The following is a 27,136-nucleotide window of genomic DNA, read 5'->3' on the forward strand; positions in this document are numbered from 1 at the left end:
ACAGCGAAACATCTCCAGGTGAAGGTAGGTAAAAATTCAAGTTTTGGCTCAAAAGAAAAAAAGGAACTTTGCTAAGATAAGTTTTAAACTGGAAAAATGCACTGGCAATTTATTCCTTTAAAGAATTGTAAACAGGAAAGCGCCAAAACCCCAGACATTTTTTAAAGTTTTCTTCGGATCATTTATTGCCTCTAAATTGACGATGCGTGACGAAGAAAGGGACCGCTCATAAAATATTGTAGAAAACGTGAGATGAAATGCGACCAAAAGGAAGTTACCACAAAAATTTGAGAACCGTCTCCGACAACAAATATTTTGGAGTAAGTTGGAGTTGTAGCTGAAGTTTTCTTGGAGTAAAGGTAGGTAAAATCTCTACTCGATCCAAGTGACCGATCAAGCCCGAGCTTATCCCAGTTTCCCTGGCGTGAAGAGTAAACAGAGAAAATAACGTAAGCGAATCCGGAAAAGTCTTGCTCAAAAAGGGATAGACCCGACCCTTTCTCAGAGACCTTACACTGGGGCTCAATCGGAAGAACACTAGAAAAAGTCCACGCATCGGTTATTTATTCCCGTTATTACAAACTGAACCATCGATTCTTTATTATAACAACAAAGTTTTTCAACGGCTAATCTGAAAACTCTTAATTTCAATTTATTCCTTCTTCCTGAGAGTACACTCAGTTCAAGTTGGCTTTTACAAATCTCGTTTACATGGCGTCGTTAACATTTATCACTTTAGACAAGATAGAGAATACTAGAGATCCTAGAGCAATATCGATATAACATAATTCGTCAAACCAATATCAGTCCCATTATATCAAACCCTTTTTTAACTAATAAGCCTGTGGAATGCAAATGCGTTAATGTAACTAAAACTGATGAATGAAACATCATCAAAATAGTAGACCTATTTCTGACTTTCTTCCGATAAGCCTGTTTGTGATTGGCTAGCTTGAACTTCAAATTAAACGACGGAATGCGGTCATTACTAAGTGTCCCTTTTCTCTTAATTAGTTTGTCTGAAAACAAATCAGATCGAAGCCAGATGAGTCGCCCGATTCCTTTTGACTTTGCCGCTTTTCACTCGACAAAAACAACGCTGTCATCAAGAGGGTTTATCTGTTTTATAGACGGTATTTTAAGTAAGTAGCGGCTTTCGTCTTAAGCCATCGGCAGGTCTTAAAAAGAAGTGCAAAGCTGCATTTTAGATCGTTGAAACGGGTTGAAATGTGTCGTTACTATGTGATAAAATTTGACCCTCTCCATCCAAAGATTTTAAAAGATCAATATTCTGAGTAGTCTGCTCTACATCTCTTGGAATTTAAGCTTTAAGAATCAGGTGTTCAACAATATACCTTGTTGACAATTTTTCTTTTAATTCATCACCTTTATGCTTGCAAATGGAGCGGTACTGTTGGTCACTCGAGAGAGTTGAACATTAAGACAAACTCAGTGGAAGTAATAATGAGTCTGACCATAATCAATCTTAAATTCTCTCATTTAGTTCATTACTAAAATCACCTCAAGCTTTTGTGTTCGTTTATTTCATATCAATCACGATGAATGTGTGGCTACGATGTAATCATTGTTGTTGCATTTGAAAAGGATAATTCAGTTACTGCCCTTCGTAATGCACAAAAATATATTTCCAAAAGTCAAATATATGGGAAGACAATATACTGAGTCCTTAGAAAATCAGTCCCCTCAATTGATATCGCACAACCTCTAAATCCATAAACCACTAGTACAGGTTTCACCGCAAGGTAAGGATAATCACATCACTGGCTATTTGAATATCACCAAATAAATCAGTCCACCTTAACAAAGAACGAATTCTCCTAGGAGGTGAACTGCTATTGAAAATGTTGCCTCAACAGATGACAGAAAAAATTTCGAGTTCCACGGGAAAAAAAAAAACAGCGACTCCCAGATACTACTTGCGCGCGACTGCTAACTGATCTGCGACGCCACATTCTCGGAGCAAGGCAGATCTTTTCACGTTAAGAAATCTGATCACGTATAAATGAAATAAATCTTGTTTCAATGACTTATATTTTACACTTGGGAGGATAATTTCGCAGGTCAAAATGTGATTTACTTCACTGTCGCACTGAATGATTATCTTTCACCTTAAAAAATTATTCATTTTTTTCCCTTCTGGGATTAAGACGATTCTGCAACGCGAGAAACAGATAAAAATCCGTGAAATCGAATGCACCTTCAGAGCTTCTGAGGAGACTAAAGTTGTGTTGCTTTTAGTTGATCTTTTCACTTTAACTATCTGGAAGCTAATTCTCCTAACTGATAACCATTCATATCATTGTCGGCCACACCAGAGAACTTGGTCTTTTATCAAGATATCAACCGCTGTACTAGCTTATAATTTTCACCATTCTCATCATCAATATCTGTGATTGTGTATCAAACTTGTAAAGAAATAACAATATTGATTACTGACAGTGAATACAAAGTGGTAACTATTTTTTAAAACACTTTCGAAAATTTCCATGACTGCAAGCAGTTAATATTAACATTCATTTCAATGTTAGAAAGCGTTACCTTCCAACGAAGTTTTACTAATCTTACAATTTAATTCTCTTTTAAGGCTATAATAGCTTGCAGTGTGATGTCTCGAGACTGATATCATGAACTTGTAGGTCAGAATAGTGTGTCTTCTGTTTTAAGTGAAAAGCACTAGGAGACTTTACCCTATCATTCATGTTGGGAATTTTCCAATAACACACATTCCTTCATTGTTATTTTCAATTTTGCAGAGCGAAATATAACGTGAACAATACAAGTTCTCATTTAATGATCAGAGGCAATATTTGCCATACTGTACCCGAGAATCCATCCCACACAAACAAGCAAGTAATTTAAACCACACATAACTGTAGCTAACCAAAAACTGAGGAGGCTTTCAAGAACTCTTAAGGCAAAGAAACTTACGACCTTATCTTAATCTGAGGCGGATAGCTAAACTACAACCTTCGTTTTTCATGGGCTTCACCAATATCATTGTCACAACTTATCACAAACTGTCACGCAATCACGGTCCGTTGACCCTGACCTTTGGTTGCATAAGCATTGCCTTAAGATGATAGTGAGTCAAGTTGTCGCAGTAGCAGTGCCGTTAATGTCAGACTCTTGAGAAATAAAGAATAAATAATTCACATTTGTAAGTAGATATAACTAGGAACTAGTAAGTGAATGGAAATGTTTGCAGAGTATCGGCAAGAGTAAGGCAATTAAAGTGCTATTTGACTGTGTCGTAAAACCAAAACCATAGGAATCATAACAGTCAATCATAACAAAGAAAATATCACCAGGGGCCAGTAAGAACTCGAAGTAAACAAAAGTACACTGCCTGAAGCGCGGGAAAACGATGCGCGGGAAAATGCGATTAACCAAGTAACGATTGGTTTCCGTTGGGCGTCTGGGCCCAAATTATTTCAGACACAACTTTATATTCTGACTATATAAGTAGATAGAATTATAAACTTGTTAGTGGATTAAACTGTTTGCATAGTATCGGCAAGAGCAAGTCAATTTCAGTCAAAGAAGAAAAACACAAAGGAAGAAAAGCGTGAAAAAGACAAAGCGCGTTTTCTTGCGTCGAAGGAGAGACCAAGGATAGGAGCGACGAATGATGGGATACTGTACTAGCAAGTGTTACATCTGCAAATACTGTTAAACGTAATAAAGTCATTGATAAAAACAGTGTCCCATTTTTATTTCGAGGAAAACTTAACCGCAAAAAAACAATAAGCAAAAGTTCGCTCGTCACAAACAAAATGCCAATTCAATTCACAGCGTTATTAAACTTCACTTTTATGATACTTTAAGACACGGGCCTTCCTTTTCCTTTGTTAAGGTTGTTCTGAAAAGCGTATACTAAGCCACAGTTCTAAATATTTTGCGAGTACACGCATTACGAGTAACAAACTTGTCTTTTTTTTTTTCTTGTTGTCATAGGACAAAATTTGGTCTAGTTAAGACGATTTAAACTTGATACTTGCCACATATAAGTCGATATTTAGCAGATTTCCTTGAAGTGGACACGAGTTAAAAATCTATTTACCCGTAACCCTTTGATCTGAATACTATTAATACTAAAGCGACAACAGACTAGGCATAATGCTTCCTAAATTCCTATTTCTTCGGATTTACGATAAAACTTAATTTCAATTTTTCAAAAATGTCTCCGATAAATTCATGAGCAATAAACAACAACAAAAATACGAACAATTGCTCTTAAGCGCCTGCTCAAAATGACTTTTTTCTTTTTTACAATTAAAATCTACTTTTTATCACTTAAACATACGTACTTTTTAACGATGAATCACGTGACTGAAATGCAATAGTCACGTGATATTACTTTAAACATACAATCATTTATATACTGTTGCTGAATATTCTAATAACTCGAAGCAAGAAATTCCTTATTTTCTCCGCAAAATTATGCAGTTATCACAAAAGTTTTTCTCCGCACAATTATGCAGTTATCAAAAAAATAAGAGACGACGAGGCGCAACTAGTTCACAAAAAATTCATAATTCTTAAAAAATTCCTATCTATATGTGTATATACATATATATATATATATATATACATATATATATATACATATATATATACATATATATACATATATATGTATATATATGTATATATATGTATATATATGTGTATTAGGTCGCCCACTCATCAGGGGATTTGGCGAAATAGGCTTGTAGGGATGAACTCGTAGTTTACTTGTCTTTTTCCTCCCACAATATATACTTCGCTCTACTTCTATGTATTGAGCACTGTTCTACGAAAATCAAGTCACACTTTATATATATATATATATATATATATATATATATATATATATATATATATAGATATATATAGATTTAGTATAATTTCAGAGCTGAGTAAAAGAGTTTCCAGCAATCTGATTGGTCGAGCGGTTCCTTATATGACGCTATGTAAACCGCTCCATGCGGTTTATATAAAATGTTAAAATAAAATGTTAATGAATGTTACTAAAATGTTATGATTTTAGAAATTTCTCCGTTGTTCAGCTCTGAAATTACATTAAAACAATTATTCGCCTCAGGTTCGGTGAATATTGTCGAATAAACCCCTCGACTTCGTCTCGGGCATTATTCATCGATATTCACCTCGTCTTCGGCGAATAATTGTTAAATATATATTCATTCACTATAGTTACAATTTAAAACAAAAAAATTGGAAAACGAATTTAAAAGAAATACGAAATTGATCTAGCCCGCCATATACCACCATTGAAAGTTTTGATTCTCAGACTCACAAAAGAGAACTTGTACAAGAGTTATGGACATGACACAAGAATTGTTAGAGGTGGTGGGGGTGGGGTGGGGTGATTTTATTTAATCCATGGGCTCCTGCTTGGTCGTATTCAAGGTAAACACCCACCCATAAGGAAAGATTTTTGAGAAACAACTGTCAAATTTAGCTTCACATGAAACTTCAGTTTTCACAAATAAATTTAACACTGAAGGACTTCGGTATGTCCGGATAGCAGGGTTATAAGAAATCTTTCCCTATAAGAACCGTCATACAATCTTTCGCAAGAACTTTTGTGTGACAAAATCGTCACAGCTATAAGTCGACCACGGGCCAATTAATGCATTCAGCGACCTTCCAAGGTAGCTTCTTGAAACAACAAAATAATGAAAACTGATCACGTCCTCTCGTCTTCAGAGTTCAGATGTTTTCTGCCTGCAAAGAGACAGAACAAAGTGGATTAATAAAACACGACCAAGACTTGAACACAATTTCTGAAATTTTCTTTCTTTTGTTTGAGGGCACGTCTTGCTATTTTGTTTGTTTGTTTGTTTTCCTCACTTTTTCCGGTGCATCGTAAGTTACATGCCAAAAAAGGTTTCACAGGCACAAAATTAATTCAAAAATTAGTGGCTGAAGAAATTAGACTGCTGCATGTAAACGTATGAACATAGCATAAAAAATCCCTATCTTTTCAGAAAAAACCAAAATAAACACCACTCATAAATGTCCACTTTCCATTAATCCACTTTGTTCAGTCTTCGTTACAAGTACAGTAAAAACAAAAAAAACAAAAACAAAAACAAAAAGAGCAATACATAGGTTCAACTTTCACTATTCAACAAGGACGCAAAATAAAATGCATAAGAAGCTTATCCACGGTTACAAGTTCAAGTTTGAAAATTTATCCAGAGAAATTCCTCCACCAGTCTAGCTTTGTAAGAGCACAATAAAACCCTTTGCTTTCACACCTCATCACTGTTTGCGATTCACTGTCAAAAAGAAGTCCCAGTGCTTACATTCCAAAGGGTATCGTGTTTTAATTCTTCACCAAACATAACGCCAGCAGTCTTTCTCCCTACTCCAGACGTACAAGGGAGCATATGGCCTGTCACTCCCCCCGGTAATAGCCGGGGTAGGGTATGGGGAAGGGAGGGAGTGTATCACCTGCCATGACCATCGGAAGAAGATACAACATGATGAGCCTATCGAGGCTGTCCTAGATCTTCTCTAAGTCGAAAATGAATCATCCCAGTTCCACGATACCGATTTTTAATAAAACCCCATTTTAGCAATGTCATCCTCTTTACTTTCTAGTTGCACGATCACTCTGAACGAAAGTTCACGTCATTTACTCTTTTACGAGGTTCAACAACATTCTCTTGGTTCGTCTTTTCTGTTTCAAGTCAAGCCAAGTTTTCCCATGCCATTTTTCCTGATGCTGTGAAGATAATTATATGGCCTTTTTCACGGCTGTCATAAAAAAATTCCCTCGTACGCGGCCGTAAAATATCTAACGAATGGCGTCGAAGGTAAAACGCGAACAGAGAGGTGAATGCGAAGCTGGAAGTTTGCGGAAAGCGTAACAAAATTATTAAAAAAAAAACGCAAAGAGCGTGGCAATACCTGAAGGCAACACAAGTATGTCAATGACGTAGAGTACACCACACTTGTGGGACTAAAAGGACTACTAAATTCAAAGTTTAACAAGTCAACAATAATGAGCTGCTTTTAGGCTCGCAAACGGCGTGGCCTCTACACTTTGAAAGCAAAAAGCGCGACGATAAAGTTATTAAGTATCTAACCATACTTCAGGAAGACGAAGGGTGCACTCAATGTGCTACAAGCTCGTAAAACTAGTGACAAAACCTAATAACCAGCTTCACGCCATCGAAAACATTGGCACAAGCATCTTCATCCGAAATAAAAAAAAAAAGGCAAAAAAAGCAGTTTGTAATAATTTACCGAGATGTTTGCACCCTAAGAATGTCTTGCAGCATATGCTATTGATACTAAAAAATAATTGTGGGACTAAGAAGAATTTTTTTTTAAACATCAACTCCCTGAGAAAAAAACAAGTGGCATTCAGACATTAGACGTCTTATTAACTTCGTGTGTTTTTTGGCATAAACATCGAGATGAGCGCGAAGATAGTAATTCAGAACACAGCTCTGAGAATTGCAAAAGCAGGATTCTTTCTGGTCCGTGGCAAGCTCTCTTGTTTAAGCAAGGCCCACCATTAAATCTATCTTTTTTTATGATCTCGCTGAAAATTCCCCAAACTGAATCAGGCCTGGATGCCTTTTCTTTACTAAGGTTCATTTTCCATCTTAGTCCAACTCACACTATTCCTGAGAATCGAACCCAGTCCCATGCTTTCTTACAAAGGTAATTTCACCCACCGACGCTTCCGCGGAAAAGCGTCGTTCTGTTAAGGTGCTTTCAATCCCGAAAAAAATTGGAAAGTGCAACAAATGCCTTAAACATACACTTTCAAGAACCTTACACTGCATAATTAATAAGGTTACTTACTTTGAGCAGGTTCATCAATCCTTCTAACTGTACCATCAGTTCTCGGCGGCTCTCTTGCAGTGCAGACATGCGCAATTCTAATTCATCTTTTCGTTGCCTTAGTAACTTCAGTTCAGCCAATAGCTGGGGATTTTGTGCGATTTGAGCCGCTGATCGGGATGTTTCTTCATGCTCGTCGCGCAAACGTCGAATTTCCTTCAGAAGAAGCCTGTTTAATATAAGATTATTTCAGGAGCTCAAATTATGAGTAGAAAATTATTCTCTTTGTCTGTCGCAGGAATTAAGTGAAAATTTTCCGTCTCAACTCCTCGTTTCCCACAAAGAACGCTTTTAAAATAACAAACCCCAAAGCGTGAAACAGATAAAGCTAGTGTATGCTCTGCATTATTACCGAGCAGTCATTTTAAGGGTCATAATTTGACATCCTCAAATGGGACTCAAACTTTATCCGGTGCCAGAGACAAATGAATTGAACGCCTTCATCTTAAGTTGTTGTACAAGCGAAATGTCACGGAGGCCTGACGAAATCCTATGGGGGGGCCCGAGGGGGCGCCTTATGGGCCACCTCGCTAATGTGAAGACTTCGCCTATTTTTTCGCCAAATGACAAATACTAAAAATGTTTCTCTTCCTTCATTCCCTTTTTTTAAATTGTTACCTGTTTTTGTTTTGTAGGGTCTGCATGAGTTCTCTCTGTTCCCTGTTGACGTCAATGCTTGATTGACTTGGAGACTTGGTCACTTTAGCGGCGGGTTTCTGTCGCTAAACCCAAACAAAAATAATTAGTGCATTGTTCCTTTGTCAAATTAAAACAGCCAGAACAACGCCAGCGCTGGAAGATCACAACGAGTTCTGTAGCACATACAGTTAACCTGAATGAAATGCTCAATAGCCTTTTTTCCCCTTAATTTTCAGAGCCGTCGATATTTTACCATTGGTCAGCGTGGTTGCTAAGTAAAGCAAGTAACGTGGGAATCAAGACGGACGTTGAGATGCATCATAAAAAACCAAAGAAATAAATCGAGAATTTCAATCAAATACTAGCACGAAAATACTTTGCACTATCTTGGGTCTAGATCATATTTGATACCGACGCATTTCAAAACTTGATGTTTGCAAGACTTAAGGGGATAACTTCCCACACGTTACGCTTACTCTAATTATAAAGCGATCATCAGATTGCCTGCCGCCTGAGTCATCTCTAAGTAATCTACACGTGTATATAAAAAATACCCCGGGGAACGGAAATTCTTTTTATAGCCTAAATAAAAATCCAAACGGACACGGCATGATGTCCACTCCAACCATTGGCTACCCTGGTCAAAAAAAATCATTCATTGATAATTCTCCCAACTGGCTACACATGTTGGTTTACAATCAGCGCTGAGAAAATGACACTTCCAAAATATTGCGCAAATTCGAGTTATTTGGTTGTGTGAGAAAGCTCTTACGTTTATCAGTTCTTGAAGTCAACGTTATTCATTTCGATATTATGTTCATTAAAATGCGATGTTAATCAGGGCACTGCAAAACAAGGATCCTTATGGATGTGTTATGACTGGGAACGCGAAGACTTTCTTTGATCTCAAGAAGATTGTGAATGTCTCATATTAAACACAAGTCAGAAACACCATTACAAGATACTTACCGAATTGGCTGCGAGTCTGTCCATTAACGAGTACAATGCAACAAAAAGAGATAGAAATATATCGTAAGATAAAAGAAAAATCAAAATTTTAGGCAACATTACATCGAAAAGACCAAGAAGTACTGGATAGAGATAAAAATTTCGTTCTTACGTACCCAGATGAAGATTCGAAAGACTTAGAATGGCGATAATGAAATTATTTTAACTTTCTCCCTTTCTCAGCATGGGTTAAGCAAAAACAAGAGAGACATGTTGTCGCGCTCTTAAAAACTAATTCATCTAGGATTTAAGATAGAAACCACGAAATCTAACCAATCGTTTGCGGATTTTTACTCATTTTTCTTGTAAGGACAAACACATAATCAGTTCAACTGCATTTAATTCATTTATTCGACGGAGTAGATCGACAAAAACTTATGAGTAAAGCTGCGATTTAATTACAGGCACGATCACAAATGATTTTCCTTTTCTCTGTTTTTTTTTTTTTTTTTTTTCATAGTCATTAGGAAGAATAGGCGTATTCAAATTATGGAATCTGTGGTAGGCTAAAATCACACCAAAGAAATTAAGATATCTTTCATTAGCAATGTCTTAATGCGAAATTACTCTCGACTGATCGCACGAGATGCGGCGGCGAAATTAGTATAGACAACTCTTATTTGTTACAATGTCAACGGCGTCGTTTTCCCTCTTCACAAACAACAAGAAACACGCAAACTTTCCTCTTTGAGTCTTAGACGAAATTTATCAAAACTAACCAAGAAATTAGTGGATATCGTCCACACGAAGACTTTTGAATGTGTTCACGGTAAGTCAATGCACTTGTCGTCAGAAATTAAATGCGCATTTATCAAAACATTTTCTAACAAAGCTTAAAATAATTTATTCCTCTGGAAGACTACCAAACATTCATTCCATAATTTCTATAAACCTGAGTTTTCCATGAGACTGTGAGGGAATATTCTCTGAAACGGACTGAGCGTAATACAAAGCACTATTGTAGAAGAAATTTAAATGACAAGAAAGGTTGTCAACTAAGGAAGTTACCTTAAATTATTTTTAAGAAATACCATCAATCTTTACGAGAATAATTAATCATTTTGAGATCTTGGACACAAAACTTTCTGCTCAAGGTTCGAAAACTAATACAACTTGATGCAAAAGAAGGCAAAGAATGTAAAATGCGAGACCGTATTCTAGTTTTGTGTTACGATTGCGGAGATGAGAATAGAGGAGGCGCCTTCCCTTCATAAAATGATGATTATATACAAGCACATAATAAAATTACGCTACACGAAAAGAGGGAGATATCATTACCAAAAAAACAACCTACTCGATATACGCCGTCCTGCCGTGCAAACCTTCACCAGAAAAATATGACAGTTATTCATCGACAAGCATCCAAGACAAAGACACAAACCAATGCCAAGCCTAACCCAACTGCTACGCAGTACGAATGAAAACAAGGGTCTTGTGTAAAACCACACGTAGCTTATAGCCCAGTCCTGAAATACGGATTTTTCTAACTTACCTAGCCGCATATCTTGATATCAACTTGTGCTCATCATCCATTCTGGAATCAGACAACCAAAAATTACGCCCAACATACTGGGGAATAAAACTACCGTTAGGCATGATAGTACAAAACGATTTCTGACGATGAGTATCCTGAACAGCAGAAGTTAACTTCTTGCGAGCGTTCTTTGCCGATTTCCACCGCCGTATTTAGTAGCCGAGCTTGCTGTTTGGGTATACTTAGTATCGCTCGCTATCAGGTGTTAATAAAACAAATTTACATATTCATAATGAGTTTTTCAACGACTGTGAAATAAATTCACTCACTTAAAGAATACATCCACTGCTCGTTTCAATTGGTCAGATTCGCCTTCACAAAGATAATGGCAATTATCGCCACGGGGAAAGCGATGAAGCCAGGAAAATTATTTTAGATCATATCTGAAAGATGTGCTGCAAGTCTTTTTTCCCATGCCTTGCGAAAGGAAAACAAAATAACCAAGAATACTAGAGTCAAATTGTTGCTCTTGCTAGACCAGTAGACAGAAATATTTAATAAATTTTACGACAATACAAGATGAAGAAATTTTGGGAATTTCACAGAAATTAAACAGGAGAAAATGACTCAAATAATTTCAGTGTCTCCCTTTTTCCCTCCACCACTTAAAAGCAGTCCATTTTTCGTTCGATGCAAAATTTCATTTCAATAGATTCGCTTATTTGAGCGGGTGTCCAATCTTGTTTGTTTGACCTTTTTTAGCGCACATCAAAATCTGTGACTCCTTACCGCTCATATTTAAGATTGAAAATATTAGTTTCCCAAATTTAACAGAATTACATCCGCAAATCCTAATTTCCATCTGTAAGATACGAAACGAATTTCCTCACTAAATAGACAGGAAAGAACGTCGCCAAAGCACCGGACACTTATTGATTTGCAGTTCACTAAGCTGGAAATGTTCTTTTCTCAGAAAGCTCGAGTATTGTATGGCTGCCATCTTTAATTAATGGGATTTGCATGAAATTATTCACAAGTGCTCTTTATTACTACGATGTTTTTCTGACGATCAATTATAATCTTTAGATACCACCTCAACCGACTCGGGAAGAAGTTTTCTTGTCCGCTGTTTCAGTTTTATTCTTTTGTTTTTCCCTTTGTTTTTCCTTTTTTATTCACAGTCACTTCAAAAGAACCCTTTAACCGGCCATTTGCTCAAATTCAACCCCTGCGTTGAAAAGTAACTAAAACCCACGTGCTTGAGAACATGCCGACATTAATTTGGTCGATCAATTGTAGGCAGTAGAAAGTGTGATTAAATTATGGTGGCTTTTCCCTCAGTTTTTTCAGCAATTATATATTGAAACTATCAGAGACCACGGTTTCGACGCGGTTTTAGTGCCAAACAAGTTCAAAGACTCGACTACCCTGATAGACATCTCTGGGTTTCGTTTTTTTTTTTTTTTTCCTTTCTATTCTTACTCGGAGAGTGGTTTAATTTAAACCTTAAGATATCCTACCACAAGGCACTCGTTATCAAAATATCAATTCTCTGTACCGTTCCGATAAGTTGCTTATGATTCGAGTTCGGAGAATTTAATGTTAAACCAAGCAATACGCTCCCCTTGTTGATATTTTTTCTCCATATCCTCCTTACCTGTCTGCTTGAAATTGTATGGATAATGTAAGAAGACACTCCTTGCTTGTTACTATTAGTCGTGAAGGGTTTAAAAGGGAAGAAAAATACGCCAACCAGCCCTTACCTTCCGTCCAAATCCTCTGCCATTTTGGTTGGCTGAGATGACTCCATTGAGGAATCCACCGACTCTGGCGCCGTAGAGCTTGCGACGTAATCAACATATTGATTTGGACCGGAAAGCTCTGAAGGCAACGGAGGTCTGCGAACGCAAAAGTAAAACAGAAGGAACCTAAGTTAATGGAAGCTCGGCATTATAGATTCTTAAAAAACCACATCACATGCTTGTTCTCCCCCCTCCAAAAATATAAATAAAATAAATATGCAGAGGAAAAATAAAGTAAATAAATCTCCAAAATTTTGGGTCATCCTCGGTGTAAAAACCTGACGAGGTTTTCTTTGTTTCATGAGGTATTGTTTTGCTGTACGCTTGTGTTTATAATGTTTCGTTGTCTTTGTTTTACGTCACTCGTGAGCTTCACAGGTTTTTACACCGAGGATGAGCCAAAATTTTAAGTCTCTGGACATAACTTTTAACCCAGCAAAATGGTTGTCGATAAAAATAACTCTGTTCAGTCACTTGGAAAACTTGTTAAACTTTTCGAGTCGTATTTAAGAATGTGAGCGAAGCACCAAGAGCTGTCTCTAGAAAAGAAACGCACGGAATTTCAGAACGAGGAAGAATTGACTGAAGTTAACTTCAGAAACTAGGTAGCCAGTTAGTGAGTGTAAAGATGTACTATGTCGTATTAATAGAATGTCTGAATATGAAATCCATCACTTTCCGCAACGATAATTCGTTTACGCAATTCCTCGATACCGTTAAGTAACAGCGTACAAAGTACATGAATTGCGATAAGCAGTTACAAACCCCCTGTAATCTAAAATTTATTCACGGAAGCGAAAACATTCGCAGGCGACACGAAAGAATAAACCTGACTTTTCGCATAAAACACATCCAAAACACTTCTCGACGCCAAAGAGGCACAACTAAAAGAGTCTGTCCTTCCAAACAGCTGACAATAGAAGGCAATTACCCACTTCATCTTTTAACAGCAACAAAAACATTTGTTGTTTTGAAAAGAAAGAATACGTACAACTCTTCTCTTCGGTTTATTGTTCACTTACGTGATTCCTCCGCCTTTGACGCGAACTCGTAACGGACGCGTAAAGATGTAGCATGTCTGACGAGCGTTTGGTTTTAACGTTATAAAAAGGCGCTTTTCCGAGAAAGAACCATTGCTACTGCCACTGCTACCACTACTGCCGCCACTGTTACTACTGTTTGAACTCCTCTCGCTTGAGCTACTACCACTAGAACTGCTACCGTTCGAACTACTGCTTGGAGAATTCATCTTAATCAAACTTTTCTCTTGGTACATAAACCCGGTTGTCTAGTGAAGAAACCAAGTGTGGATTCCATCTGCTCGTTTCGAAGATCATTTCAGACTAAACTTAAGTGGAAAACAAACTTATACAATCGAAGTTTTTATCTCGCTATGCTATGTTACGGTCAACATAAAAACTTCATTTCAAGTTAATCAATTATTTATAAATTGTTAATTCAGATCGCAATCGGTGATATTAAATATTTACAATAAATTGGCCAATCGTGAAGACGCGAAGTTTACCAGACGAAGGCAATAAACAAAAATAATATGAAAATAGATAAAACCAGAAAAATATTGCCGTGTCTTCCAGAAGACTGCGGGGTTTTGTTTGGCCAATTACGTCAATGAATTAATCATCAACGCAAAATATGCGTATCTATTTTTTTCATTGTTATTATCATTAACTGAACTCATCTGTCCATTATCAAATTAGCTGCATCTCAAATAGCACGTAAAGATTATTTCACCACTTCGCAATATTAAGGCGTTGTAGGACGTTCTGCGGGCAAACCGATCACTCTGTAATTTCTCCCTAGGTCGGTTATGACGTGTGTTCCAAGATTAAAGAACCGAAGTGTTGTTCCAGGATTAAAAGATCAATATTTGTAGATATTAAAAAAAAATATTTGAAACAAATACTATGATAAAAAGCGTACATTAAAAGGAAAAAAATTCCATTTCAGTGTTTGTCTTCTTATTGCCATGATCCACGATTTGAAACTCGAAAAATTCATTTCCAAAAGGTCCAAACTTTAGAGATTTTCAAACACCTTTCAATCTCCAAGAAAATTTTCCGTCAAAAAGAAATACTCGCTATCGCCTTGCTCTTGAGTCTATAATCAGCTGACGATCGTGATTTGTCAAGATTATCAAGGGGCTAACGCTTGCCGCAACATCAGCTATTCAAGATTACCTCCCTAAATCGAAGTCGTGTTGATAACCACCTAAGAGTCTCAGATACCCTCCGACCGTGCAGAAATACTGCTTCTTTTTTACTCACTTGGTCCAATCGAATTTCTTTGACGGTTACATTGTTACGACAACATAAAAACAAAATCTTTATACCAGCCAGTGGTCGAGAAGGTATGCGAACCAGGGGTTCCTGCATCTTGAAATTCCACACTAAGTGAAGGTGATAAAAACTAAACGAATGGACAGTTTATGTCTGGTGTTCTCAAGTCTCGACACAACGTGAATGCCTGATTACCCGCCGGGAAAGGAAGAAGTTATCAGTAACAGAAGAAGTGAAATTCGTTTGCTTCTATCGTTATCTATCTTCGTGTAGCGTTCTCCAACTCATCAATCCACCGCCCACACTTAACTCAAACTGGCTGCCGATATGAATCATTTTATTACACAGTTTGTATAGTTATCCCTACAGTAACGCTGGACCTCCCGGGTTCACACTGACGTTTCAAAATGTCCTCTCTTCTCTCAGCTCTCGCCGAAACGTGAGCTTTAGAAACTCTTTACGGTGGCCAATTTAAATTATCATCTCAGTTGGTCAAACCAAATTATCTTTTAATACCCCCGCCCCCACCCCCACCGACGCAGCACTACAGTTTCTTTAGCAACTCACTCCCTTTATTCGCTTCCCTTTTAAGGCAGAAAAAGGTTAAGGTTAGTCTGTGCCCAGTATTTTACCAGGTTTCTCACACTGATACCAATTCAATAGCCTCAGGTAACGATATTCTTACGACATTTGGCTCGACCCCGCGACTTGATTCATTGGGAAACAGGGTCTGACACATTCGCCCGAATAATGTCACAAGAGACTGTTGATACTTACATGATGTTCGTGACATCTAGCATCTTGCTAGGCTCTGGTTCCCTGGGGTACTCTGGCAGGGAGGGTCGTTTCTTTCGTCCTCCACCGCAGAGAAATTTACTACGAAGGGAATTTCCTCTCTCGCCAGCGTTCTGAAACATGAATTCATACAAACTACACGTATTACAGTGTAAATCAAAAGCAGTTTTAGAAACACTTTACATTACCCCAGAGAGTAAATTCCCTTTTTTATGGAAGAGGGGGAGATGTTTTGATTTTGGCAGAGGACCTTTTCAACCGGCAGCGATCGGTAAGAATCAATACCTTCTTTTGCAGTCATTATTGCATACGAAAAGTGCACATGCATGCTCGTTCTTCTATCACCAAATTCTACACAAATTGCTCTCGGCTTTTCAAGGAGCTAAGCTAAGACACACGAGTTTCATAACACTCGCGCAAACGGCAACGTCAGGTGGGAATTACCCGGCTTCCACGATAAGCCGTTGACCCGCAAATCAAGCAAATTACAAAACAATAACGTTCATAAAAACACACGCAGTGCGTGTAAGTTACGTGCCATCAATCATGTGGAAATCTCTAACTACGTGTACTCAGACAAGACAAAGATTTCCTTGCAGGAGCATGTACTTTGCTGAGTTCTGTGCAGAATTTATTTGACCCCTGAACTCCCATGAGGGACCAAGACAGAATTTCTCCTAACAATATCAATACCATATCAAGCAGACAAGTGGTGAGAATAAAGAAGAATATCAATCAGGGGATTATTGTTTGATCTAATAGCAAATTCTCTACACTAACATGAGAATTTTAAGGCAGTCAGTTAGGAAAATCACAATTGAGATCACGGGAGTGAAAGGGTTAATTACAGTGAAAATGCTATTCAACACCTAATCGCTAAAATGTGGTCATGAAATTATAACACACTCCCATTAAAACTCAAACTATGGAGAAAAAAAACTTATAATTCATGTTACCCAAGTGGAGTACTCTCGCACATCATGATCCTGTTTATGGCCCTGTGAAGACTTTCCTCTCCAGAAGCAGTCCTGTAATGCCAAACAAAGAGCCAGTTACTTTTCGTCTTACCAAAGTAAAATCTTCTTTCCAAGATGATTCAATACCATTTTGAGACATAAAAGAACTTGTTAACCACAGAAACAGACCCAGATGTAAATTCACATCTGTGAGAGAAAAATTGAAACAAAGAGTGTACCTGACAGAGAACATAATTGTAACAGTGAAGACACTTGTACCTTAAACAAGAGAGGAAACACTTAATAAAAATTCTACACACCTAAACAAAAACTAGTCACAGCTTTAGATGATATCTTTCTGATCGTTAAATAATACAAGGTATGTGAACATCTAGCCACTTCAATTATTGGAGTGAAGGGTAAGGAACCAAGAAACTGGTTTCACACTAGTGTAGGTGGCAACATCTTGAAAATACCAGTAAGCTGTCTTTGTTTAAAGAAAATTTTAAATTCTCAGTAAGCCAGGAGCAAGTATTATCACAAGTAAAAGATTCTTTTAAGGATGAAACAGCGTATTTGTTTGGGTCAAAGTCAGCTTATGCTATTGAAACATGATGCATGAAGCCATTATCATTCTACTTTCTGTTGCTGTGAGAATGATGAAGAGTACATTTATTTTGTAGTAAGTAGAGTTCAGTGCAAGAAAACTGCCAGGATATAGCTTATGGCTTGAAGTTCTGTCTACTCAGAGGGAAAAAAGTCTGTCAGCAAGCATAGCTTCCACACGCAAGGGAATGCCCAGAATTCAGAGACAATAAGTGATGACAAGTATAGTTACATGTACTATTCTGGAATTGGATGCAATATCATAACACTTTACTCCCCTACCCCACCCCACCCCCCCCCCCTTTCCCAAACACACAGTATGATCGTGAAAAGTTCTCTAAAAGAACACAACTCAGCCAGCTCTAGAACCTAGATCCTCCACACCAGAGTTCAGCATGAGACACCACAAAGACAACTGCGCCTCCTCAAGTAAAAGCTAAACTATTATAGTCCAAAACTATCTCACATGAAGGCAAGCTTCATTTTTATTTCATAATTTTAACAGATAACTTCTTAACACCTATACATTTACTGAAAACATTACATTTATCTACCTGAAGCCAACAATAGGCTTTGTCTTGCAAATTTGACAAGGAATTTGATGTTCACCTTAGGGGAAAAAATGTATTACATTCAATCTGTGCAGCAAAACTTCTTTAAAAAAATGAATAAAGGCTGATAGTTTCTAAAGAAACTGTTTGGGGCTGCATCAGTGGGGGTAATGAAATAATTTGGATAAATTATATCAACAAAGTTGAAATGGTAAATTGGCCACCGTAACGATTACAAAAGCTGACGTTTCGAGCATTAGCCCTTCGTCGGAGCGAATAGAGGAATTGTGGGTTGTGTGTGCTTTTAAATGAAAATCATTGTTCGATACTCCTCTCTCCTCCCTCTCCTTAACACATCATCTTATCTCCTCATCCTATCTCCCTGCCATTCTTCTTATCTCCCTCGCTACTTCCTCCTATCTTCCTCACACTCTCTCACCCTCCTTGACTCTCTCTCTGCCATTCTTTGTCAGTGTCCCTTGCATGTTCTTCTTCCCTCTCTTCTTAACTGTATCTCCCTAACTCTCCTTAATCCCTACCTCTTCCTTACCCTCATTCTAACCTCTCTCATTCTCCCCTGTACCTCTTTCCTTCACCCAAACCACGCCTTAAATTTCCCTCTTTGCAGACTTTCCCCAATTTAACTTGTCCACATGTCTTGTGGGTGACGAACCCTTCTATGTCCCAAATAGCATTGACAAGAAAGAGTACAAAAAACACAAAAGCCAGGTATGTGCATGCAATAATCAAAGAGTGTGAATGACGAAGGGCTGGTGCTAAAAACATCAGCTAAAAAGCTCTTTATGGTGGCCAATTTGCATTACCAACTGTTGATAAAAATAAAAATTTCAATTATTTTTTTGTAGCCCCACCAACACAGTTCCACAGTTCTAGAGGCTTACCCTGTTTAATTATTTGTATGAAGCATAAACTTACATCTTGCAGCATTGGCCATTTTCTGCATGGTTCCTAGCCATACATAGCAAAGAGGAGCATCAGTGCCCATGACACACTCAAGAAAATTGAGAAGAACTGTTTCATTTCTTTTCAAGGGCTAAAACAAGAGGGGAAAAAAAACACCCAATCAGTTCGGGGTGTGAAACCGTCTTACAGTCCTTGTGCGTATTGAGGTACACATATGTCAAAAGCATACACAAACAGTTGAACACACCAAGCACTATGCAATAACTTGTGGGTTAAATCTTTGTAGACTATGGTGATACAAATATTTTAGTTACAACTTAAGGGAAAAAATTAAATAAATATTAAGTTAAATTAAGTTTGTAATACTTTTGTGAAATTTATGGTATGCTGTTTATATCATAGCTGTGACAGGTTTTCTGTAAATTCATGTTACCCTTCACCAGGGAACTGCAAAAAGGGACTATTCCATGAAGGTAAAACTGTTGTGTTGGTAACTAGAACCAGCCTTAATCGACTTGATGAGTAGTTGATCAATTAAGAGAACATTGTGTGTACTCATTCCCTTCCGTACATGTTGAAGCAATGATAAAAGCCTGAGTGTAGCACCCCTGAGGCACAGGAGCTTAAAAATAATTGGGACAGAGAAGTCCCTGGTTGCTCTGCTCAACACAGATGCATAGCTCCACATTGTATCTTTAATTTGGGGTGTACTTACAGCTGTATGCACAGAGTACTTGTTTTCATTAGATTTTACCCCCAAAAAACAGATTTAATCCATCCCATCACACAATAAGCAGACAAAAAAAAGTGACAATCGGTATTCTTACCCCTTCAGGACTGAAAAACCTGACTGCAATCTCTTCAGAGAAACCAAATGTGGGTGCCTCTCCAACTGCTGCAGGGAGCTACAAGAAGAGAGAACATACATCATCCTTTTACCATACTGTCATTAAAAATGAATTAAATGCATCATTTGATAATTTCTTTTAGAGGGGTCAACCTGTACAAGATCCAAGTGGCTCATGCTTCCAGAACTCAACTTCAGTTTCTGTTGCATTGTGTGACTACATGTAAGACTATTGCCCGTAAGCAAGTTACATACATACATACATACATACGTTGGTTGACCACTCCCCATGGGGGCTTTTCAGGGCTAATTCCCAGCCATCCCACCCCAGGAGAGGACATCCACTACACAGTAAGCTCGTGCATGGGAAATTAATGTCTCCTACCCCTAACCCACTGCAGGAGACGCGGCTTACAGTTTATTCATCCTTATCCAAGAAGGCTAGAATATCTAACCATTTATTATAGAAAGGTAGCAAATTCTCCTCACTTATTTTAAGACCATGAGTATTGGTCCAGCCGGGGCTCGAACCCTCTACCTCCCGCACAACACAATCCAGCACTCTAACCAATTGAGCTAACCAGGAAGCGGTTCTCACTGGCCATGATACAGAAGAGGCAAAAGCCACCCCTTTTGAGCAGGAAAGTGTTTTGTGCCAGTCCTCTCAGAGACCTCTGTGACACTTGTTTCTCTAGCTGGCTCCAATCTTGCAGGCTTTGCTGCCAGTCCTAAAGCAGTACTGACAGCCTACAAAAGCTATACTCCCCCACAGTGGAATTCTAGCTCACAGCTGGTTACCCTTAAGAATGTCCCTACAAACCTGCAATAATTCTCTCAAGTAAGCTTCAAACTTGGGGAAGTTCAAATAACCATTATCATCCTCTACTTGTGAAAAATGATCTGAAAAAAAAAAATGAAAAATAAGAAAAAGGAAAGGATACATTTGCCAAAAGATCTCTCAATGCAGAACAAAAGATTGTAAATAAATGATCTACATGTGCCTTACAGTAATTCATGAAATAAACATGGTAATTAGAGATATTTTTGGCAGGTATAATTAGAGTAGTCTTAGCTTTGAATACATTGAAAACATTACTATGAATAAAAAAAGTTCTTACATCTCAATTTATCTACAAGACGCCCAGCACAGAGTGTGGACAGAGCAGTTTTCACTGACAGCACTCTGATTCTACCTATGGCATCACTGAAAACAAAAAAAGAGCAATATGCTCGTCAAATTCCTGCCATTCATAATAAAAACATATATCTATGAAATTGTTTATTATTTCCCATTCAAACAAATAACAATTTCCAAAATGTAGATCTGGTCAGCAAACAAGTCACCCACAGGGCTTAAAAACATAGAACTGTGCCTGCCTCACACAAGTTACAAGTATCTAATTATTTTTTATGTTGTGGTAAAAAAACCCAGAAGAGAAAAGTGAAGATGGGACAAGGAGCAGGTCTACACAAACACAGGCACCTGAATCAAGAGAAAGCTGACAAAAAAAAAGGAATAATTTGAATATATCAACAAAGTTGAAATGGTAAATTGGCCACCATTACAATTATAAAAGCTGACATTCCAAGCGTTAGCCCTTCGTCAGCGCGAAGGGCTAACGCTCCAATGAAGGGCTAACACTCCGACGAAGGGCTAAAGCTCGAAACGTCAGCTTTTATAATCCTAACAGTGGCCAATTTACCATGATTTCAACTTTGTTGATATATTCAAATTATTTCGTTACCCCCACTGACTCAGCCCCAAACAGTTTCTTTAGAAACTATCAGCCTGGTAAAAAGGGTCCATTTTCGGCAGAGATGATAAGACCTGCCATCACATTGTCTTCCTTCAACTTGAAAATGCAGAGAAGACAGTTAATGACTATTAAAAAGAATTCCCTTATATCAAAAATTTTTCTGTTGGGAAACTTCAACTGCATCAAACAACATAACCAAATGTTTGTCAATTTCCCCTCCCCCTGCCCTGTTTTCAAAAATCTGCACAGTACTGTATTCAAAAAGTGTTATCCCAAAGCATTGCTGAGAATACTGTAAATGGGTTCAAATGGCATAATGTTCTTCAAATCTATTTAACACCCAACTTTACCTGTCATAAGCATAAAGAAGCCAGTTGGTGACCAAACTTATAGATCGCTCTACGTCAATGTAGTTAGTTGTAGGAAGCCGTTTGTTCAGAGCATAGAAAATACTTGATACAATTGCTTCCAGCCTTGTTTCATGGAGCTCTGTATTGTGGTCTAGGGTATTCAGACCATTTTCTCGAAATGCTTCAATCATGTTAAACACATCAACCAAGTGCACTGTGCATAAGAAAAATAAACTATTAATTAGCTGAAACAGTATTAAATAACCCTTTACGTGTACACTCTAACATCAGTATGCATATTCTCCATACTGTTCTCTATACATTTCCTGTGGTACTGACAAGGAGAATTTACTTAACAATCTAGAGCTTCTTTGGTTGATCATTTTATTTATTCTTGTGACCTTAATGTTTGACTTAGAGGTGACACAGGAACCAGAAATTAGATGCTAGTCACTCTTTGGGGCTAAAAGGCTAAAAGGTTTAAGGTGATTTGTACTGGAACAATCAGGATCACCTCTCTAAAACAATTTAGTTTGAAGTCCATGAATCAAAAGAACTGAAAAATCCTGAAATCATAAATTCTTTGAACAATATCAAGGGAGGTCTAAAGAAACTCTTAGAGAGATCACCTCTGAGAAAAGCACTCCAAAAGTGGTAGTTTTCTTGTCAATCTCTTTACTGCGATGATTACCAAGTTTACTGTCACGCATTTCAGGGCCCCATTGATCGAAGCATGATCAAGACAACCAAGGGTTAGCCAACAACATTTTCTTTAGCGTAGAAGCTTTGCAGACAATTTTAATTGCTTACATTTTTTCTTTATTCTAGTCTTACACTGATGATTAATAACTCAAATGTGACCTTAATATGCATTTATTCCACAAGGAATCAATGACAAGTTCAATTTTAAATCATGGATTTAATTGCCAACTCCCTTTCAAACAGCCAGGCCCAAGAGTCAGAATTTGGAGATATACAGTATCAGAACAACAGTTTCTACAGAAATACATCTAGGTCTGAGCTATACAATTTCATTACTACAGAAGTGGTTCTCTGATAAAGAACTTAACACATTTGTAGTTAGGACAAAAAAATTAGAAGATAACAAAGATAACTAAGCTTGATTTACTCTGCTCTACAAATCTGGTCATCAAGCTATGCAAGCCTTTGGGGAAGAAGGAAGGTATACACTGTAATTTCAGAACAGTACCTCATATCAGGTCTTTAAGGGGTGATCTGCAGTGGATTATCTACATATAAAATGAGTAAGAGGTCACATGGTAAAAGTATCATACACCCGACATAATGTACTCACAGTTGGTTTTGTTTTGAATAAAGAGCAGTTTTGCTGCTGTCCTGTAAGCTGCAAATCTTATTTCATCAAAACTCTCCTCATCTACAAAGGTCACAAAGAAAGAAGAGGAAAAACGCACATCAGCAAATTACTGCAACACATATATATCTCACCACAGGATGATGAACATATTGAAAAAAAAAACACTCTTTATATTTGGCAGTAACAAAGGTTACAGCAAATAGATGAGATAATGCAACTAAAGTGTATGGTTAAAACAACAAAACCCCTTATAATGTAAATATATCAACAAAGTTGAAATGGTAAATTGGCCACCGTTACGATTATAAAAGCTGACGTTTCGAGCGTTAGCCCTTCGTCGGAGCGAATGACAAAGGGCTAATGCTCGAAACATCAGCTTTTATAACCATAACAGTGGCCACTTTACCAACTTTGTTAATATATTCAAATTATTTCGTTACCCCCACCGATGCAGCCCCAAACAGTTTCTTTAGAAACTATCAGCCTTTATTCCCTTATAATGTAGTTCATCTGTTGATTCTCCATACTGTCCGCCAAATACATACACTTCAAAGTTAATTCTGAGAATTTGTTGTTCAATTGAAAAACATCCTTCAGTTGATATCTATCTTTTTTCTCCTCACCTTGAAAGTGTTAGAGAAATTCCTATTCTGATCACACTAAGGAATGAAAGTACAAAGAACACTTACTTACACAAGTAACAAATGTTACTTACTCATCTCATGAAACAGGTCTTGAAGGAGCTGATCAGCTTCATCTTTGGGTATGGATTCATTTAAGATGCTGCATAAAATTAATTAATTCAAGTATGTAAGGTTGACATGGGATAAAGCAGTTTGATATTAACCAATTAGTGGCTCTTATCTAATTTTTTTTCTTGACCACCCTCTCATTTAGCTAGCATTTTGCTCCTTGAGTAAGTTACCGGTAGATATTGAATTGTATCACATTTCAGTCAGAATTCTAGTTTCAATGTCATCAATAACACTCAGTAAAAAAGTTCACCTGGGACTTGTGAAAGATATAATCATGTAAACCATGAGTTAAATGTCTACAGAGTAGATCAGAGTGTATCTTCCACACACTGTAATCAGAAGTACAATATGTATAAGCCATATATTTTAACCTGAGGAACAATATGCAAAGGACTACCTCCTAAAAAGCACTGACTGAATTCTAGAATGAAGCAGAATGAAAACTAAGCACAAAAGTGCTTGCACAATGTAGGTTACACTCTCTCCAAAACATTTGTAAACATTTATTTCGGAAATATAAGACTAATAAAAGTAGACTCCCAATCTGAAGGTACAAGTATGGACCCTGGTAAAAGTTATTGTGTCGTGTTCTCCAGCTGAGCAAGACCTGCATAATATCAACTGCTCTCTTGTCAAGAATATCGTAAAAACTGGTAAATTGATGGAAAAAAACTGACAAATTGGGTTAATTAATAGGAAGAAGTACCAATTGTGGCTGCTTTATTCTTTTAAAACTGAGATCAAATATAGCTAGTGTGAGTACAGACTTATTCATTTAATAACTACTCAAAATTAATTACTCATCTCTCTTTGTAACTAAACACAGAAGTAATCATTAGAAGCTACAGAGTGGAAAGGGGTGTAGATGCCACAAAAGAGCTGACCAATACACCCAAATAGCAAAGAACAAGAATTCGAGAGAAAAAAAGGTCATCAAGCTAGTAAATTCATTTTTTTAAAAAGTATTGCATCTGCTACATTAATTCATTGATTCAAGTTTAGCACTTCAAATGCTACAGTTCTCTCCTTGTGAAATAAGCTACATTGATTTCTTTGTCTATCAAACTTCATTGTTGCACATTTAAGTCAAATGGATTTCAAAAGATAAATGTCCAATGAGCCAGTCCAATTCAAGGCTAATAATTGGTACGTGACAATTCTGTGTCAGCTTCAGTAATGATCAATAAAGGAATTACCCATGCAAGAATCATCTTCTGCTAAAGAAATCTTTAATAAGGTTATTTTAGGAAGTTGTAATTGGATTGTATCCTCAGGCAGAATATAAGACATGATTTTCAGTTTTTACCACAAAATAATGTACACAAGTTCACTAACCTGCCAGCCAAGATGGGTGAAGTAGTTGCTTCCATCATTTTCCTAAACGGCAAAAAAAAAGTCATTTTGAGCACATCAAAAAGAACCACCTTTGTAAACATGACTGCACTCACAATTGTTTTGTTTTGGGGTTAAAATGTATGGAGGACTCTTGACTTTGTTTAGTCTTCTTCATCTTGACTTCACTAACAAAGCAGAAATTTGTCGTACTTCTTAAAGATGAATAACTGGAAAAGACATCCCTGTTTGTGCTACTCAGAATTATTTCTTATCCAATACTAATATTTGCCCTTCAGCATGAATTCAAATGAAACTTATATTTCCTCTGTCCATTTACAGAAATTAATTTAATCTGCTTAACTCAAAAATGTACAATACTATTTTGAAAAAAAACCCTCTGCATTGATTAAATCTAAAAGCATTTTTGCGCAAAAACCAAAGGTAGGAGCGAAAAGTTTTTTGTGTAAACATCTGGGCAAAGCTTGGTACATCTTTCAAATAATTCTTATAAATTAATTATGGTTTCGCAAACGTGATAAGGTTTTAATTAATTTCTTTTTTCGGATAAAGTCATACATAACTCCAAGCTATCGGAATGAATCGTGTGGCATTTAATGAATAACGTTCATGGAAGCTACAGTCATGTCCCTGATCTTGATCAGATTTAATCGCAGATCGATCAACCATGATATTCAGTTGTAATTTCTCGTCGCAATTCCAAACATCCAAAAGGCGTTGACTCGGGTAGGGCCACTTTCGCCTCAGTTAACCACAAATATCAGTTTTAACAAAAGCTAGAAGCAATAAAATAACGTTGCAAACAAGAAACTTGTTACTACAACAACGTGAAGACATGGAAAATGGAAACAGATGCGCGCCTTTGATCTGTCCCTTCAACATTTAGCGTATTATTTAAGTTGTCGGTTTGAAGAGATTCAAGACACTTCTACAAAAACATATACAGCTTAAGCTACGCCCTACAAAATTTATAGCCTTCGAACATTCCAAAACGGAAAAAAAAAAGGAATTAAAAAAAAAAACCTTTATAGTCAGAGTACAGTGTACACTAGTTCTGTTCAACGCAGAAAGCTGCTTCACAGACCGATTTCCGGTCAACAGTATTGAAAATGTTTACATTTTACCTAAAGAAAAAAACCTGCATTTCTTTTAAAGCCGTGAGACAAAATTCGCCGTCAAATCGAACAAAAGACAAGAATTCCCAAACGAGCAATTTTTCTTTCGATGCGGCGTTTAATCCGTTAAGATTGGAGATTACGTTGTGATAATGCCTCGCTGTGCAGGTACAAAATATTATCATAACAGCGTTGATTCTTTAAAGCCTGGTGCACTTATTCAAAAATATAATAGCTCTTTCAAAATCAAACAGCAGTGGGAAATGATGCACCTATTCAAAGAAACAGTCGGTCTCTTAGTTCGTAAGAATTCTTCGCGCTGCTCGACTCAAATTCCACTGCGAACGAGGCCATTTTTTTGTGTTCAAGCCATCAAAGAGGCTTCAAGTTTGACACCTTTCAGACAAATACTAGTATTAAGCCTTCAATCCATACCTTAGATTGTAAAACGAAAACAGATATTCTTCCCTTCAGATGTACAGCGTAGATCGGTCAGACGGCATCAACTCAGCCATTTCAAGCCCTCCCTCGCCATAATCTTCACCGAGCCTGGTTTTGTCACGTGATTTATTGTTGCTTCCATACCATGGAAATATTTCCCGTGACCAATCAAACGATTAAGTGCAAAGAGCGAAGGTTATCGAATATTGAGGTCACGACATACAAACGAAAAATTTCGAATTCGCT

At 37.3% G+C, this 27,136-nt stretch overlaps 1 protein-coding gene and 1 long non-coding RNA gene across 3 annotated transcripts in view; one reads left to right on the forward strand and one right to left on the reverse strand.

The window, feature by feature from the left end:
• LOC111324256 (dystrobrevin beta) overlaps positions 1-27,017 on the reverse strand; it is a 33,091-nt gene extending 6,074 nt beyond the window's left edge. Inside the window, exons 1-18 of one of the 2 annotated variants that reach the window (XM_022927766.2) lie at positions 26,885-27,017; positions 25,317-25,358; positions 23,942-24,009; positions 23,206-23,286; positions 21,891-22,104; positions 20,902-20,987; positions 20,604-20,683; positions 19,764-19,841; positions 18,949-19,066; positions 18,016-18,070; positions 17,095-17,134; positions 16,856-16,927; positions 15,882-16,012; positions 12,769-12,903; positions 11,024-11,065; positions 9,493-9,508; positions 8,503-8,606; positions 7,846-8,053 (exon numbers count right to left, since the gene is read on the reverse strand). In XM_022927766.2, the coding sequence (XP_022783501.2) occupies positions 7,846-8,053; positions 8,503-8,606; positions 9,493-9,508; positions 11,024-11,065; positions 12,769-12,903; positions 15,882-16,012; positions 16,856-16,927; positions 17,095-17,134; positions 18,016-18,070; positions 18,949-19,066; positions 19,764-19,841; positions 20,604-20,683; positions 20,902-20,987; positions 21,891-22,104; positions 23,206-23,286; positions 23,942-24,009; positions 25,317-25,354 (1,566 nt within the window). In that variant the 5' untranslated portion in view covers positions 25,355-25,358; positions 26,885-27,017. Of the gene's footprint in view, positions 1-7,845; positions 8,054-8,502; positions 8,607-9,492; positions 9,509-11,023; positions 11,066-12,768; positions 12,904-15,881; positions 16,013-16,855; positions 16,928-17,094; positions 17,135-18,015; positions 18,071-18,948; positions 19,067-19,763; positions 19,842-20,603; positions 20,684-20,901; positions 20,988-21,890; positions 22,105-22,519; positions 22,894-23,205; positions 23,287-23,941; positions 24,010-25,316; positions 25,359-26,884 lie in introns of those variants that run through there. The other variant, XM_088729929.1, reaches the window with a different exon arrangement.
• LOC148725424 (uncharacterized) lies at positions 4,584-7,259 on the forward strand. Its single transcript, XR_015990500.1, has 2 exons — positions 4,584-4,656; positions 4,887-7,259. It is a non-coding gene; the product is annotated as an uncharacterized LOC148725424 (long non-coding RNA).
• Positions 27,018-27,136: the final 119 nt, after the last annotated feature.

The sequence above is a fragment of the Stylophora pistillata genome, chromosome 8 (assembly GCF_964205215.1).
Source record: "Stylophora pistillata chromosome 8, jaStyPist1.2, whole genome shotgun sequence".
Lineage (NCBI taxonomy): Eukaryota > Metazoa > Cnidaria > Anthozoa > Scleractinia > Pocilloporidae > Stylophora > Stylophora pistillata.